Here is a 17,902-nt window from a genome sequence, read left to right as displayed (position 1 = left end):
TTCCCTTCTCCACCTCAGAGGTGGCCACTGACCTGAATTTCCATCTGTCATTCTCTTGCTCTTCTTTATGCATTTGCTACATACATTTGAATCTCTAAACAACAGACTGCTTCGTTTTAAAACTTTTCAATCTTTACATAAATGAAATCGTTATCACTGTACACGTTTTCTTCAATGACATGATTTTTAGCTCATTCATTTTGTCCATGAGATTCCAGTGGGCTTAATTCATTTATTTACATAGTGATGTGGATTCCACTGAAAGGACAGGTGGGCATCTCGGCCGATGCCAGCACTGCTGTGAACACTCTTGTATACATCTCCAGATGTGTCCTGTGAGTGTAGTCAGGAGTCTGAGGTCACGTGGCACGCACACCGTCAGCTTCTACTCTGATCCCCACTGGTTTTCCATAGCAGTTGTACAGTTGTCTCCATTTCCTCAGCAACATCTGACATCATCCACCTAATAATTTCAGTCCATTTGGCAGGTATGAAATAATTTCACTAGATTTTAAAAACTGTATTATGCAGCTTCTCTTAAGACTGATGCATGGTACTATATATTCAATTGGTTTCCACTTCCGGGAGATTCCTGTTAAAATCTTTTGTCTATTTTCATACTGGGTTGTCTTTCTTCTTGATTTGTCAGGGTTTGAAATACGTTCTGGACACTGACGCTCGGTCAGGTGTCAGCACTGCAAGCGTCTTCTTATGTTTTGTGTTCTTTTCACTCAAGCTTTTTATAATGCTTTTGATAAACCAAGTTCATTTCAGTCTAGTTACATTTTCAACCTTTTCCTTCAGAGTCAGCATTTTTTGTTTAGAAATTCCTGCCCACAGATCATACAGATGTTTTCCTATACTGTCTTTCAAAGTTCTTGAGTTTTTCCTTTTACATATTAAGTCTTTAATCAACCTGGAATTGATTTTTTACTTATGGTGTAAGATAGGATAGTTTTATTATTCTTCACCATATGAATTATAACCTGTCTAGTACCATTTACTGAAAAGTTCATCCTTTACTGCTAATCTAAGATGCCAGCTTTGAATAACCAAGGTTTGCAATATGTACGGGTCTGCCTTGGATTATCCTGTTCTTAATCAACATGTCTGTTTTTTCAAAATAGCTCACTGCTTTAATAACTATGACTGAATAGTAATTCTTCTCATTGTTCTCCAAGAATGATTGTATTATTTTTTCTCTTTACTCATCCATATTAAGTTTTAGAATCAGCAATGAAATATATAGATTTATTTGAAGTGACATCTTTTCAATACTGAATATACTAACCCATGAACATGAATTAGCTCCCATCTATTTAGGCCTTCATTATATTTCTAAATAAAGTTTTATAATCTGCTATTCATAAATATAAGTACACATGGATATATCAAATGGCTTTTCTGCATTTATCAAAATAGTAATGTTATTGTGGTGACTTTCACTCACTGATTTTCTAATGTGAAACCAACTTTGCATTCCGATCCTATGGGTCATATTTTTAAATATTCTGCTAGATTTTATTCCATAGCATTTATTTATGTGTTTTGCATCTTTGTCCACAAATAAGAACAGCCTGTGACTGTCCTTTCTCATACTGCTGTCTTCTGATTTTGAGAGCAAAGTTATTTAAATCATCTAAAGTGAATTTGGAGTTATATTAGCTTCCTAGGGCTACCCCAATAAATCGTCACGAATTTGATGGACTGAAACAACAGAAATTTATTCTCTGTAAGTTCTGCAAGCCAGAAGTCCAAAATTTGGCGTCAACAGGCCCATCTTCCTCTGAAGGCTCTCGGGGAAAATCCTTCCTTGCCTCTTGCAGCTTTTGGTGGCTCACGTTCCTTGGGCTTGGGACTGCTTCTTGTGTCTTCACACAGCCTTCTCCCTTATGTGTCTCAAATCTCCCTCTCCTTTCTCTTATAAGACGACAGTCACTGGTGTTAGGGACCACCCCAAATCCCAGGTAATCTCATTCTTAATCATATCAGCAAAAATTCTATTAACAAATGTCATCACATTCACAGGGACAGGGGTTAGGAGCTCAACACCTGTTCTGGGGAAACACTTTTCATCTCACTACAGAAGTGCTCCCTCTTTTTCCAAATTCTAAAATGATTTATGTAAGTTTGGAATAATCTGTTCCTCTAATGTTTGGTAGAACTTGGCAACAAAACTCCTTGGGCCAGGACTGTTTCTTTGTGGAAAGATTTTAATAAAATACTGATTAAATTTCTTTTAAGGCTTGAAGACTATTCAGGTTTTTAACCTTCCTGAATAAGTTTGGTTTTTGGCAATCGTCCATACCTTCAAATAACCTCTCATATTCACTGGCATAAAATTGTTTACATTATCTCATTTTTAATGTCTGAAGCACCGTAGTTATGTTCCCTTTATTCTTAATATTGTTTGTGCATTTTGTCTTTTTTTTCTTAATCAGTCTTCCAAAAGGTTTGTTAATTGTATTAATTTTTTACAAAAAAAAATAATTTGGGCATTTTTTAGTTCTTCCTAGCATTTTTTTCAGTTCATTAATTTCCACTCATGTATTTATTATTCACTTCTACTATTTCTAGACTTGTTCTTTTCTAACTTCTTAATCTGGAGGCTTAGCTGACTTTCAGCCTTCTTTTCTAATATAAGCATGTACAAAAATAAGTATTTGTCTTATAAATGCCATTTTAACTGCATTCTCAAATTTCAATATATATATAGTATTTTCATCATCTGTCAGGTTCTCAACATCTTATTATATTATTTATTATTATTATTATTTACGTTTCTTTCGATACTGCTCTCTCATCCATGTGTTATTTAAAAATACTTTGCTTGATTTCTAAACATACAGGACTTTTTATTTTTTCAATACTGATTTTATTTAACTATAATTGTTATCACAGTTAGAAACTATGGTCTGAATTATACCAATCTTTACAATGTGTTGAGATTTGCTTAAAGCTGCATCCCACAGTCAATTTTAATAAATGTTTGCGTCTACTTGAAAAAACAGTCAGCTCCGCAGCTGCTGAGTCTGGTGTCCCGGACAGGTCTCTTAGATAACTGCACAGCTGCCGTCTTTCTTATCATCCTTACAGACACTTCTGACCTTTGTTTATTAATTACTAAATATGATATGATAATGTTATTCAGTGATAAAATTTAGAAACCGTTTATCTAGAAAGATATAAAGTGAACTGAAGCTTTATCATTATATGGTAACACCCTATCTCTAGCAATGATTTTTGACTTATAAAGGATATCCTTTAGAGACAGGCTACTGATAGAAAAATCATTTGATTTTTTTTCAGGTTTTTCTAAAAATATTTTTCTTCATTTTTGAAAAGTAATTCAAGGGACTATAAAATTCAAGATTGAGAATAATTCCTTCAGTACACTGAAGAGTGCTTGGTCAGGGTATCTAGTCCACCACAATGCTGGAAATGAAAGACTCTAATCAGTTGCAATGATTAACTTAACAGACCACTTAGTTAACAGACTGTAGTAAAACAGAGTTGCATATTTTCAAAATTAGCAAGACAAAGGAAAGCTACCACAAGAACCTCTTAGTTCTCAAGAACAGGGGGATCTTGTCCTGCCTCCATTTTGGTAAAAGACAAAAGTATAAATCATCTTAGAATTTTAAAAAACGGGAATCACCATTTTAGCATACAGTCGGCCCTCTGTATCCAGAGGTTCTGCAACTGTGGATTTAACCAACTGCAGACCAGTTTTCAATTTCCACAGGTATGGAGTGAAGCCACAGGTATGAAATGCCAACTGTCTCCGCCATTTGATATAAGGAACTTGAGCACCCGTGGATTCTGGTATCTGCTGGGGGCCCTGGAACTAATCCCCTACAGACACTGAGCGAGGACTCTACTTACCATGCTGCTTAGATTTCTTTTTCTTCTTCTTCTTCTTCTTCTGTTTTGGTTTATAGTGATCTTTGTCTCTCTTCTCTTTTCTTTCTTTATCCTTTTCTTTTCTCTTACCTAAATGACAAAAGTGAGTAAGTTAGTAATCACGACTGATTCTGAGTTGTTCCATTGTGGTTAACCTAAAAGCAGCATTTAGGTTTTAATCAGCTATTCCAGTCACCTGCCCAGAGTGGATGGATTCAATTAAACTGTTCCTGTCATGAGTCTGGAACTCCTGATTAGCTTAAGACTATAAGAGGGGATCTTCATTAGCAGTGTTGAGAAATCCCAACTCCTGACACCTTAAAGTTAACACAGACAGTAGTTAAAATCTTTAAATGAGTAATATAACTCAGTTTCTGGGCGTGGCAAGAAATAAACTCCGTAACTTAAGAAAGCCATAACTGAGGAGATTCAGCATTTCCATACAAAATTTAATTAGAAAATATATTAGAAGATTAAAAAAAAACTTGACCTTTTTTCCTTTGGAAAAATAAAAAAACTAAATCGATTCCATAAATAACTCCTCCATCTTTGAATACTTTCCCATTGTGTACAAGAATGAAGACAAACACAAAGAAAAAAAACTTATTTCATTAAACTGAACTCTGTTCCCAAATTTTTAAATATTCCTTTCCTCCATCACATGTACTTTAAAGAAGATGAACAGATGTTAAAACAGTATCCTAGAATATTTTATTTAAAATTAATTCATCATATATATTCAACTACTATTCCAACTCAGAATGGATTAGCCCATAACTTATCAACCATACTGAATCAACTTTCAGTAACCCAAGCTCCAATTAGCTAATCTGTAGAATATTTAAGACTATTATCTATTATTCTAAAACTTTTAGTCATTATAGCACAGAAGACAGAAAAGACAGCAGAAAAGTTAGTAACTTTTTATAAGGTAAGTGAAAGAAAAAAGTCTGAAAAAAGCCAAGTTTAAGTTACCATCCTTTCTCTAAGTTTCAACAATAATAAATGGCAGCTTATTTTTAAACAGCCATAATTTTAAAGATGTTCAAAAACATTAAGTTCTCGAGAAAGCCTTAGGATACCCTGACAAAAAATACACATATTACTACAAGATATATATTTAAGAAATCACATATTTGGAGCTGAATAACACTAATAAACACTGAAACAGATGATCACTTACACCTAAAGGAGCACTAACAGGTAAAAAGTAAGGGACAGACTACGTCCTCCCACTGCCAAGCCATCTACAGTCTTTTGCTTAAAGATTACTTTCTGTTCATACCAAATGCTGTTGAGCTTTTTTCTTCCAATTTCACTTTTTTTTCTGTTTTCGATATTCCTGCAGGTTCAGGGGAAAAATATGTAAGTTTAGTCAGAAGGGGTTAAAAGTATGGGACAATGTTTTAAATTACAATTGCTCACAAAATTCTACTTAAGACTCTTTCCCCTTAAAGGTAAGATTATCTTATTGCCTGAAATAGTAACAAAGAAGTAGGATTTCTTAACTTCAAAAAAATGATAAATTAAGGATGATTTTTGTTCCTTCAGAATACTCAGATTAGACTCCTAGTTTCACCATTTATTAGCTGCATGTCCTTGATTAAATCCTTTAATCTCTCTGTGCTTCAGTTTTCTTAACTGACAAATAGGAATAAGAGTTCCTGTCTCCTATTGTTATCAGTGTTATATGAGTCAAAAATATGTAAAATGCTTAGCTCAGCATCTGATAAATAATCAGTGCTTTTTTTCACTTTTCCCTTTGTGTGGGACTACATCACTTCTAGAAATAGCATAAATATGGGTCTAAATATAGAAAAATATTAGGATAAATACACCAGGCAATCAGTTAAGATCAACTCTGGCATCACAGTCTTTGCAATCCAGAAGATGCTGAAATGCACTCTAGTGATAGGTCCATATATAACATTTTTTCTCCTGTGATAATTATGACAAAATGCTATTCTGGTCATCCAAATGAAATATTAAATTTCATATTAAATGATACTGGTTTTCAACAATCTGTATAAAATTTTTTAACTAGTATTTAACCTCTGTTGCCTACAACAAACTTCTACCTTTGAACTCCATCATGAATGTGTTATTAGGCAATGATAAAAGCCAAAATAGAATTATTCTATAAGCAACTTTTACTCTTTATCCAAATGTAAAATATAAAGGCTTACTAACACACACAAAAATATTCAACCTTATTGGCATTTAGGTATTATTACCAAATAGCCCGAAACACATTTTTAAATAAACAGTGTACCTCAATAACTGTGTAGCTGACAAAGACACACTTAACTAAGTTTCTCAACTCATATTCAACCATTCCCAATGCTACTATCTTATGCATGTCTAGGGTTACTTTAAGAAAAACAGTATACTTGCATTTAAAATACAAATTCAGTCTATTAAATTATGCTTTAATATCACCATTTATGAGTTCTTTGATTTTTTAAATCACTCCAATTGCACAGCATCAAAAAAGCTAGCATTTTGTTCATCCTACTTCAAATACTTTACATAATTTAAATGAACACAACAAAAATATAAAAATGCCACACAATTTGAATTAAATGCTAATAAGGCTCTAAAAAGTAACTTTCAAATTAAGTAAAAATAATGATAACCTCCGTAACAAACACATTTATGACCAAAAAAAATGAAAGGGATGTCAGAGCAAAGAGAAATACAATTAAACTTCCTTATTCTCAAGACTGTTGAACAAATGCCTCACTTCCTTTCACTAATTATTGTTTACTAACTAATAATATGAAAATGCCACAAACTTGATGTAATTTTCTTGAAAATGATAAGGCATTTACAACAGAAACAACAAGAGAGTTGCTCTCTGAATCCTCAATGAGAGTAGGTATACCAGAAGCAGCACTCGATCGTAATTAGTGCCTGTTGGTCCCTAATCCTTGGGAGCACTGAATCTCCAGGGTCAAAGGTCGAGGATGGCTGGGGTGATTCAAATGGAAGGAATTGCCTTATTGGGCTGCCTTTTCTGACTGGAATGTGTGGGATCCCTTGCGTACTTGGAAGACAAGTAAAATGGTCATTCATGAACACAGCTCTGGAACACACGTCAGCACAGCAGAACAGTTACAGTTATTATCAGAGTGCTTTCAAGAGGACCAGTTCTATACTGTTTTCACATGTTCTAGAGAATCCCAAACACCTTTAGATTTCTTAACTGATAAAATTTCAAAAGTAAAAGTGGGAACTCAAAAAGGGTTATCAACATTTTACATAAATAAGGATAGTAAAATAAATATTTGTATATGCAAAAACAGCAGGACTTTTGAAAAACACTCATGCCCAGATAGAAAAAATAGAATAAATTGCATTTTATGAGACATTCACCACATTGTCCTTATTTCACCATGTGCTAGAATTTGGGAACCAAAGTACTAATTAGTTTACAGAAGAGTAATTTTTAAACTATATTTTATCAACAACATTTTCTTCAAACAAAATAGCTCATAATAGTCCAATACATAATACAAATGCCTTCAAAAATGAAAAACAAAAAAAAATTTTTAAATGGCTCTATTTAGATGAAAGTAAGAGAGGCAGATCTCTGAACCATGCCTGCTTTCACATATAAAGCCCAGTAATGTAAACTGGTTTCTCAAACCCCTTCTGGTATGCTAAATATCTGATTCTTCTGGTTAAAAAAGAGGCTATCCCCAAGACTCTCCATGGAAACCCCAGGCTCTGCACAAGCCATGAACATTTGGTGTGGGGGTGGAGGTAGATTACAGACTCTGGTTGTAGTTTTGTTTTGTACAAGTCTGGAAAAAAACTGAAAAACACTTTTAAAACAAGGCTTTCAAAAAGTAAATGTAAAGCTGATGTAAGCGATTAGACTAACCATCATCTACGTAAAGTGCCAGCACAGCACAGGGCACAGGCAACTCAGCCACAAGTCAGGGAGTGGAAGTATTACTGCCTCCCCCTTCCATACATTGAGCTTCCATATTTTAACTCCTTAAAGAGGTTAGAGGAGCTTAGTATTTGTCATACATACACCTAGTAGGTAAGTAAGAAAACTAGTCAACATTCTCAGTAACAGAACTAACAGTAATAGAACTAAGTCTCTACCCTTACCTAAAACTGGTTAGCTCTGTTAGATAAAGCATTCTGATCATAAGATGAAAACAAAGGCATCCATTTTTACAAGGACACCAATGACTTTTTTTTTTTGCTGAGACAGGCAATGATACTATTCTTAACCTTGGTTAGTCATGGTCCCCAGTTGAAGAATGTAGAAGGGTTAGTGCAAGCTCATTAAGTCTACTGGAAAAACAATTAAAAACAAGTTTTAACTTATTAAGAACAGGTGTATGTAATTATTAGATAATTTGCATGATCTCATCCATTCTTTACCATGACTGCTAAACTCAGCAGTATGCACATGTATCTTACGTGAGAAAGTAAAACTCGAAGTCTGTTCAATTAGTTCACAGTTAATGACTAACATCCTCATCATTCTAAATACCCCAAGAGTTTCAATTTGAAAAAAAAAAATTCCCCAAAAATGTCTTTGATACAACTTCTGAAAAATAATGATTTCTACTGAAGTTTTGAAATTCAACAGTAACAAAATTTACTTTTTTAATTAAGATGGAAACAAGCCAAGCAAACATATATTTAAAAAAAAAAAGGAAAGAAAAAGAAGAAACAAAAACAAAACACCTGGTACTTTGACTCTAGATGGAAGACAGCTTGGGGAGCAGACAGAAGTCCAACAAATACTGCACAACACTTTCGGGAGGGAGGGTAGCTAAAAAAAATATTAAGAGAGAAAAGCATGCAGACCACTGAGAATTTCAGTGCAAGTCAGACAGGTTCACAAGGTTTTAATCAAAAGGTGTCCAATTAGAATAGAACCTGAATCCCACCACTTACCTCAAAAAAATAAAAAACTAAAAGGGGTAATAGAAATAAATTAGAAACCTCCCAACCCCACACTCAAATGCTGTGTTCAACCCTCTAATAAATGGACTTTCAGTAACTAACATTTAAAACCATGCATTTCCTTGATTTAAGCAATGTCATTCAGCAACATATATAAGATGATTCTCACTCTTCAACAAACTTACAAATGTATCACGTTACAAATTCAAATTTCGATCTCTCATGCTCCCAGAAAACTATTTTACTACTTTGACTTTCTCAAATGGTTATTTCTAACACTTAAAAAGGAAAAAATTATTGTGCCTTCCCTCTACCCCAGTACATTTTAATCACTATGAGAAACAAGAATCACACCCCAATGGTAATTAGCTGTATCTCCACAAATATGCTAGATCTTCTGAGAGAGAAAAAAAAAAAAAACAGGCTATACTCTGCTTAGACACAAAGTCACTGGAATCAAGGATTTCCATGCACAATCACTACCTCAACATTTCAGGAGACATCACCTGGCTAACATAACTTAGTTATTATATAGCTATTTATATTGGCCTTTAAGTCTTGTTACTATTTGTTAGAATATACATATATATGTATATATATTTAAAGAAAATACAAATATTTTCAAATGTACATCTAAAAATAATTTCCCCAACAGAGTTCGAGATTTGCAGATACTAACTACTATATATAAAATAGATAAACAACAAGTTTATACCATATAGCACAGGGAATTATATTCAATATCTTGTAGTAATTTATGGTGAAAAAGAATATGAAAATGAGTATGTGTATTTGCCTGTATGACTGAAGTATTGTACTATACAACAGAAATTGATACAATGTTGTAAACTAACTATACTTCAATAAAAATACTTAAAGTAGTAATAATAACTTCCCCACTGAATTATTTATCATAACTTGAACATATTTTTCACATATTCAGTACAGCAATAAATTCCAGGTTGTTAAAGAACTGCATGACCTCTGCCAGGAAATGTATCTCAAAGGTTAATGATAATTCAGAAATCTTGTGAAAGAGCCCAAAGACAATGAATCATATTTGGGGAATGACTACGAATCTTCAAAGCCTACAAATCTTCAAATTTGGACACTTAATTTTTTAAAACAAGATATAGAAACACTATCAGGCACAAAATAACTTCCATCTTTATTGATTACTGGAATTATGGAAAACTGCATTTTTAATAGTTACATTTTCACTTTGAAAGAAGGAATAAGAAGTTAAACCTGTATGTTTCTTAAGTTACTTCAATCATTTTATTTTAATATATACCAGCACCAGAAAAGAGCAAGCTCTATTTTATGCTTCATTCAAGGATTTGATAAAATGAGTTCAGGGAAGATGCTATTAAAAACAATTCTCCCCAATACTCTTTGGCTGCAAATCAAAAAACAGTTTTATGTTTTGCCCTATTTCAGAACTGCCTCAATTCAGATCTCCTTCATTTATCTAATTTCAAATTAGTAATTTACTGAAAAAGCATTTGAAGTTACTATCTGCCCTTTTTCTTAATTATATATACTCTTTGGTTGAGGATAAAATTGTATAAAACTTCCAAATAAAACAATGCAACCATATAAGGGAAATCTAAATTAATATTCCAATAGATTAAAATATCAAGTTTATGAAGTATCTCTGAAAGGTTTCAGATTACAATAAGTATCATAAAATCATCCGAAAAATGTCTTATTGAACATGGCTAATTTTACATACTAGACTTCCAAAATAGCAGTATAAAAAATTATATTTGGAAGATACTGCTCCAAAATATAGATTATATTTAAGATACAGGCACATAGTTAATTTAAATGTTAAATTCTATTAAAATCCTTAAATCTAAGTATTGACTCCATTAAGTATTTTCTGGCTTCAAAACCAAAAACTTCTGTTATTATATTTAGCTCTAATGATTCTTACTAAGTAGAAATGGGATATAAGGAAGTAGGAAGAAGGAAGTAGATTAAAGTAACAAAATAAGTATGTCCAGGGAATATGACAGTAAATGGTTGCACAAAAGGACTTTAAACAGACTGAGAAACCCTATCTCCCACAGATGTTACATAAAAGTATTTATGAAGAGAAACTACATACTAAAATAATATAATTATATATCAAAATGTTTTTACCCTATAAATGCAAGACTAGCTAACTTGTAAAGTAAATCTTCTTTACCTGATGCTGCTGCAGCTCCTCTTCCATCAGTTACTGCTTTGGGAGGAAGATTTGTAAGCATCTGTGTATCTTCCTTTTCTGCCCTGGGACATTCATTATGGAAAGAGGGATCTGGGGCTAGTGGTGCTGTAACTTCCAAACCACGACTTAAGTCAAGAGGGAGACAAGGTCCCAGCTTCTCGAGTGATAAATGTGCAACATCAGGCACTATACAAAATAAAGAATGTAATACGTTAACACAGATAAACTGTCTCAGTATCAACGTGGATCAAAGTGTTCTGTAAGTTACAACGGTGTCTGGCAATAAAGAAGGCACCAAATAAGTATTTGTAGAATTAAATGAAGTGCTTATAAGTCCAAAAGATGTTAAGAAGGAAAAAGTAGAAATTTCTTAATATTTCAATAAGCTTTATCTTAGCGTTTTCTTTGTCTTCTTTTACATTTGGTTCTATAGGAAATCAATATACATTACCCTCTGGTACTGAAGATTCTTGCTGATTTTGAGAACTGATGGAGAATGCTTTCCCATCAGTGGCTGGAGAGGGAGGAGAAACCTTTTCTACAGAATCATCAGGCATAGGCAAGGTGGCTAAACGCTGAGATCTTCTTCTCCGCTCACTATGCTTGAAAGGTCTAGGGGGATTCACAGGCTGTGGAGGACCTAGAAAAAGATCTTCAATGTTCACGAAGCAGATACATGCCAGGATCATCTTATAATATTTAAGGAGAAAAATGAGAAAAATGATTCAAATTCTGCCCTCTGATGTTGTAGGGTATCCACAAGGAATGGCATGTTCCAAAAGTAATCAAAGGCAAAAACTGCCCTCATTCACAAGCTTTAATCAAAACGTCTATCTAAATCTAGAAGAACCAAAAGAAAATAACATGGAACATTATTTTCAGGTAGTTTCCCAAGTGACAGACTACAGTTAATTCTCTAATTGCAGATTGTCGTTAGTTGCCATTTTTCTTTTGGGAAAATAATCTCTTCATAATCAAAGATTAAAAAAAAAAAATATATATATATATATATACACCCCTTTTGCTACATTATACATCTAAACACTCTAAGGAAAAAAAAAAGGCAGGGGCATAGGTGACAAAAATCTGACATGCATTGTAGAGTTAGTGCTTTACTTTACTTGCCAAAATAAAACTAACATAAATAATTTTATCCCACCCTCAGTCCCCCAAATGGACTTTTATAAACATATGTTTGGGCCTGATTCATTAAAAAAAATTAAACACAAACAACTTTAAGTACTTTATCAAATGATCAAGAAGTGGGGATTTTTAAAGAATATGACACTGTTCTTGCCATCATGTGTTGTTTTGTTTTTAATAACTTGGAGAATCATTTAAGCATCTTCTAACTATATGTAATACAAAAGTTTGGCAATTTCTTTTTTTGAACCTTTCATTTCTGCTTTCTACATGGCATGTAAACATGTTTGATTACTTAGAATAGGCAGGACTACATAAGCCAATATATTCATGTTCATTTAGAAGGAGGAAATAAGAGTGGTCTAAAAAGGTTGCTGCTTTGGGTATTTAAAAACAATCTCACAAAAATCAAAATGAAAAAGACATTCTTAAAATAATTCTTAAAAAAGAATAAAATTCAACTGCTGTAACACTGTGGTTATACCACCAAAATACAAAACAATTTCAAAATAAAATATGTATCAATGTCATGTGACATTGTAGTAACTACTAATGACACTATTGCATGATAAATGCCATGATGAAACCAAGCTTATGAAGAAACAATAGTTTCTCTTTTCCTAACCTTTCTACCCATTTATTAAAAAGAACCAAACCAAAAAAAAGTACTAAAACCTGATCAAAAGCTGAAAAATACGGTTTGGCAAAAAAAAAAAAAAAAAAGCAATTGAATAGGAGGTTAATACATTTGACTCACAGAAGCCTTTCCAATGCTGCCATTTTCAATTATTGTGTAAAATATGATATGGAGAGGTTCATAAGGAAATGTGTAACATTCATTTAATAATGAGGTTACTAATTCATTCATTGTATAAACAGCTAAAGAAAATCATCTTTTCCAGTGCCTTTTCAGGTAATTATTTTTCATATGTCTCTAACTTGGAATACTAAAATATGAGAAACACAAGGTCAACACATATCTTGTCTTACATATATCCAAACCCATGTTGAAAGGCTATTTAAAAAAAGACTAAGTTAATTCTTGAAAGATTGTGGTATTGAAACAGTAAAATCTTTTAAAAATAAAATCAAGGAAGCATTCTTCCTCATTCATTAGTAAGATTAAACTGAAGTTTGCACTCTAAATTCTAGAATAAGAACTGAATAAAATTATTGCCAAGAGGGGTACAGACAAGTGGGGACAATCCATCCATGAGAACAGTCTTAGGAGTTTAAAAAACATCCACCACAGGTCTTTTTGTATCTCTTTATGGTTTGTTTTGTTTTGTTTTTTGTAATGAATCAGGCCTCTCATTGTGTTTGGCTTATTAGCTGAGGAGAGTCAAACTACAGTGGAATTTGTGGTATTACATGGTAAGGCTTCTTAACCAGCAGTACAGTCACTGTACCTGGGTACAGTAAATCAGTCAGAAATGTATATGGTTTTTGCCCCTGAAATAGTTTCAAGCCTTTCCTAATATACCACTTAAGTCTGAGTTTTTAAAAAGCAATTTCATAAAAATACAATATAACTACAACCAAACTGTTTTTAATGTATCTTATAGGATAAGTAACTATTTTTTAAAAATCTGTGCTCACTAGTTTTATTTATCATTGAAGAAGAAAGCTGAGATACAAGCGTCAAATCCTCGACTTGTATTAATTCTGGGGAAAGTGGTGATTTAGGGGGTTTTATACACCCAGAAGAATCTCCAGATTCATGTTTGCATTTCTTGCTGCGAGCCTTCCCTGAAGACAAAGTTGAGGATAACAGTGCAGGTTTCTGAGTGTTGGCAGAACTGCTAATGTCAGCTTCATTTTTTTTCTGACTTTGAGGTTTAGGTGAAATCGCCTGAATAAATAATAAAAAATTGATATTTTTATTTTGGTTTCTTCATTTTTGTTCTTGTATTCTATTTTGACTGTTAAGCAACTTTAGTATCCAAAAACATTGTTAAGCAACATATAACATTTCTATTACAAATGAAAAACCAAAAAGAACCCCACAAATTATTAACTAAAAGTTGAATAGGCTGTCTTTAAAGGGATGCTGTCAACTTGTCACCTAAATTTGTTTTAAAATGTATTATTTATAATATTCTCAGAATATAAAAAGCTACCTTACTGGACAAATATTTTCAGTATTAAATTGAAATACACCTCTTTTGAAACCATAATTACCAATGACATTAATAATAATTAGGTAAATAAACAGCATTTTCATGTTTTAGAGCATTAGAGCAGTACATTTAAGTTCTGACTTTCAGATGTTTTCTTGTAATTTCCTTTATCAAGTTCAGTGCAGAGGTCTAAGTGGACAATTTCCCTTTAAAGAAAGATCCCAACAGGAAAACAATGACCAAATTAACGAAACATTATCTTTAACTCATTTTAGTGCTGAAAGCTAAAGTTTCATAAGCATAATGCATCATGAAATCAAAGCCACCAGCAATACAGAGTTAAAAGACTAAAAAAACAATACAAAACAAGCAACAACAACAAAAAAAAAAAACCAAGGAGTAAAACCAAGTGTAAGTTAAAAACATTGGATTTAAAAACAAAATACGTCGCATTCTTAGATGAGAGTTTTTACCTTCTTCCTGCCAACTGATACTTTTAAAAAAAAATTAGAACTTTGTCAGTTCTTTCATAAAGAATATCTTTATTCATTTGGCAGTAAAATGGCCTACATATGTAAAACTATATGTGAACGTGTCCAAAGAGAACAGAGAATAGCCACATTGGATGGATTTGCAATCTATGGTGTTGGAATGTCTATACTGTATCTCTTTTTGATATACGTATCTAAGGCAAAGTATGAGATATACTTTTTTTAAAAAACTATACCAAGATAGGCCTCTATAAAGAATCAAACGGCCAGCTCTAAGAACAACATGCTTGTCCCCAAGAAACCTTTTTACTTCCGTATCTTTTGTGAGGGATGACCATCAGCTCTGCAGTCTGCAGTTCTCTGGAATATGAAAGATCAGTCTAGGGACCAGTTTTTCTGTTCCCACCAAATACAAGGCGCTCAAATTTTGGTGGAAAAAACGTGAATATCTGGTATTAAGTATGGCACCTTCGAATGGGCTACAGATGGCATGTTGGACACACCACATAAAAGGGCTGGTGTCAAGCGTCTCAGGCATTCAGTTGTCATCATTTCTATTCTTGAATTTACTCGTTACATATGTGTATAAGTGCAGATTAATCATTTGAAAAAGGGACTCCATAAACGGAAAGGATTCCTAAGCTTATCATAAAAGGTGTTGCCAGAAAAGTAATTAGAGCCATTACTTGTAAATAAACAATTTTATTGTTCATCTTCACATATGTGAGAGACATCACTACAGCATCCATTACTCTCGAGTTACAAAGTTATAAAACAAGATTTTAAAACTTAAATTAATATCTTGATAAGGTGCTTAACTTCTAAACAAGGACAAATTAACATTTTTCTAAACTTACTGAATTATGCATCGAATGCAGGGTTTATCCAAAAGTAAATATAACATGACAATTCCCTAATACAATTAAATAACCTATAATTAATCATCTGAGAACTGGGGTTCAAGACCACAGAGTTTGAATTTTTTTTTAATGTAAATAAATAAATCCCTTAGCACAGTAAGTTTTGGCCTTAGGCCTGTTATAAATCTATGTCATGAGTAGCAATATTTTACTCATTAGGACAACAGAGGTTAGTGACAATCAATACCTCTCCTTCAAGTCTATTGTTGATACCAACTGAGATGTAATTAAGAATTTTATAACTCGGCTTTTTAACTCTGAAGCAGGGCAAACACTCAGTATAAAAATTAAGTTTGGTTACAAAACATTTCCCATTGAAATCAACCTGAATGACAAAAAATGAGGGAATAGCATTATGTTCCTTAAAAATCTAAAATAATTTACAAAAGTTTTCATTAATGATTATTGGTCTCTTTGTTACAAAACTGGCAAGGACTCTTAAAAATTCTATAATTATGTAAATAAGAACAGCCGAGTTAGTCAATTTTTCTTTCCTTTTTTTTAAGCTCAGTTTCAGAATGTTGTTTTCTCTACGTCTCTCGGAAATGGGCACTGCCCTCTACACTAACTTCCACATATAATAAGTAATTTTCACAATCACATTCATTTCAGCAGGATTGTGCATAATGAAAGATTGACATTGTAATGAATTTTCCAGAAACATTTTATTACCCAAGTCCCTGATTTACTGCATTCTGAGAATACCATAAACAGTGGTGAAAATACAAAATATTGTTATATTTGGGACGTTGAATATAGTAATACACAGTAAAAAAAAGTCACTTAAAATTTGGTTGATATACTCAACAATAACGGCAAAGACTTAACCGTTTGATGACCACAGAAAATCAGAAGGTATGATTTGCTGACATATCATTAAATTTAAAAGACCATTGATTTAATACAACATTAATGGAGGCACTAAAACAATGCACTGTTATCAAATCAGGCCTAAACTAACCCTGAAAAACTCAATACAATATCAATTAAATTTGGACTATTTTTTAAAATGCATATAGAGAAGAGCAAAAGATACTCATTTTAAAGTATTCCTGATTAGGCTACTAATAAAGAAAATTAAAATAATACAAAAAGGATATATTAAAACTACATTAAGGCTCAGATTTTAAAACAGGAGAACCAAAGAAATCCAGTTATGGCTATTACTGTGTTCTTATAGTCTTACAGCGCCCAAGAAGTTAAGCCCTTAGAGAATGAAAAGCATGCACAGTCCATTATGTACAGGTTATTGTGGGAATCTGAAGGTAGCCAAGGCAAAATCTAGCAACTGCAACCTTCATTTTTAAATTCCTCTATTAGGTGGTTTAAAGACAGACCCTTAATAGTTTTTTTAAATTTTTTTTTTGTAGTTATTAAAATATACATCCTAGCAAAAATGTATGGCTCATTGATCAATTCATAAAACACAGTCAGTCTAACAACACCAATTGTTACAATATAAAAGAAACTTCTTACAAAAGAAGCTTTATTAGATGTCAAAAAACCCTGTTTTAACTCACAAATGAAAAGTATTTGTGTAAGGGTCTTTTTGTAAGCTAGTTAAAGGTGATCCAGCTGGAAGCCTATACCCTGGGATGCCTGTCTCCAGGTCTTCAAATGTTGGAGACAAAGGCTTTAATGCCAGTCTATTGAAAACAAACAGTAATGAAGTCTGTAGTTTATCTGTATACCTTGGAGAAGGCAGAGTTAAAAATATATCATCAATTAATTAGCTTCCTATTTCCCATATCTGATCAAAAGGGCAATTTCAATTATGTGGATACTATAGCTCCGTGATCATTCCAGTTGAGAACCTTGAAAAAAATCAAATGCTACCATTTCATACCTGCTCCAGCATTGGAGCCGTTTCATTGTAGTCTTCCTTTTTTTCAGCACCATCAACCCCAACAGCTTTGGATGCCAACAAACCTTGAGAAAAATTGTACAGAAATTGCTTATTAGAAAAAATAGTGACTTTCACCCTAATTAACTTCTCAAAAATGTAAGCAGTTGAAATCCTCTTTGCTTTGTCATAGGAAGTAAATACTCTCAGAAGTTTACTTGTTAATAATACAAACACCCTGAAAAATGACTCTGTGGGCTAAATTAGAACTTGAAAGCTGCTCATATAATTCGTTTTTAAAATTAAAAAATTAACTAAAAATATCCTTTTAAAAA

At 32.8% G+C, this 17,902-nt stretch overlaps 1 protein-coding gene across 11 annotated transcripts in view; it reads right to left on the bottom strand.

Moving 5' to 3' along the window:
- PHF20L1 (PHD finger protein 20 like 1) overlaps positions 1–17,902 on the bottom strand; it is a 76,433-nt gene that overhangs the window by 25,799 nt on the left and 32,732 nt on the right. For 10 of the 11 annotated variants that reach the window (XM_074353109.1, XM_074353102.1, XM_074353100.1 and 7 more), the window contains 6 exons: positions 17,571–17,653; positions 13,793–14,045; positions 11,502–11,690; positions 11,030–11,236; positions 5,189–5,245; positions 3,886–3,993 (listed from right to left, as the gene is read on the bottom strand). In XM_074353109.1, coding sequence (XP_074209210.1) covers positions 3,886–3,993; positions 5,189–5,245; positions 11,030–11,236; positions 11,502–11,690; positions 13,793–14,045; positions 17,571–17,653 — 897 coding nt within the window. The remainder of the gene's footprint in view (positions 1–3,885; positions 3,994–5,188; positions 5,246–11,029; positions 11,237–11,501; positions 11,691–13,792; positions 14,046–17,570; positions 17,654–17,902) is intronic. The other variant, XM_074353104.1, reaches the window with a different exon arrangement.

The sequence above is a fragment of the Camelus bactrianus genome, chromosome 25, assembly GCF_048773025.1.
Source record: "Camelus bactrianus isolate YW-2024 breed Bactrian camel chromosome 25, ASM4877302v1, whole genome shotgun sequence".
Lineage (NCBI taxonomy): Eukaryota > Metazoa > Chordata > Mammalia > Artiodactyla > Camelidae > Camelus > Camelus bactrianus.
The sequence above is the reverse complement of the archived record's forward strand: the minus strand, read 5'-3'. Positions and strand labels throughout refer to the sequence as shown.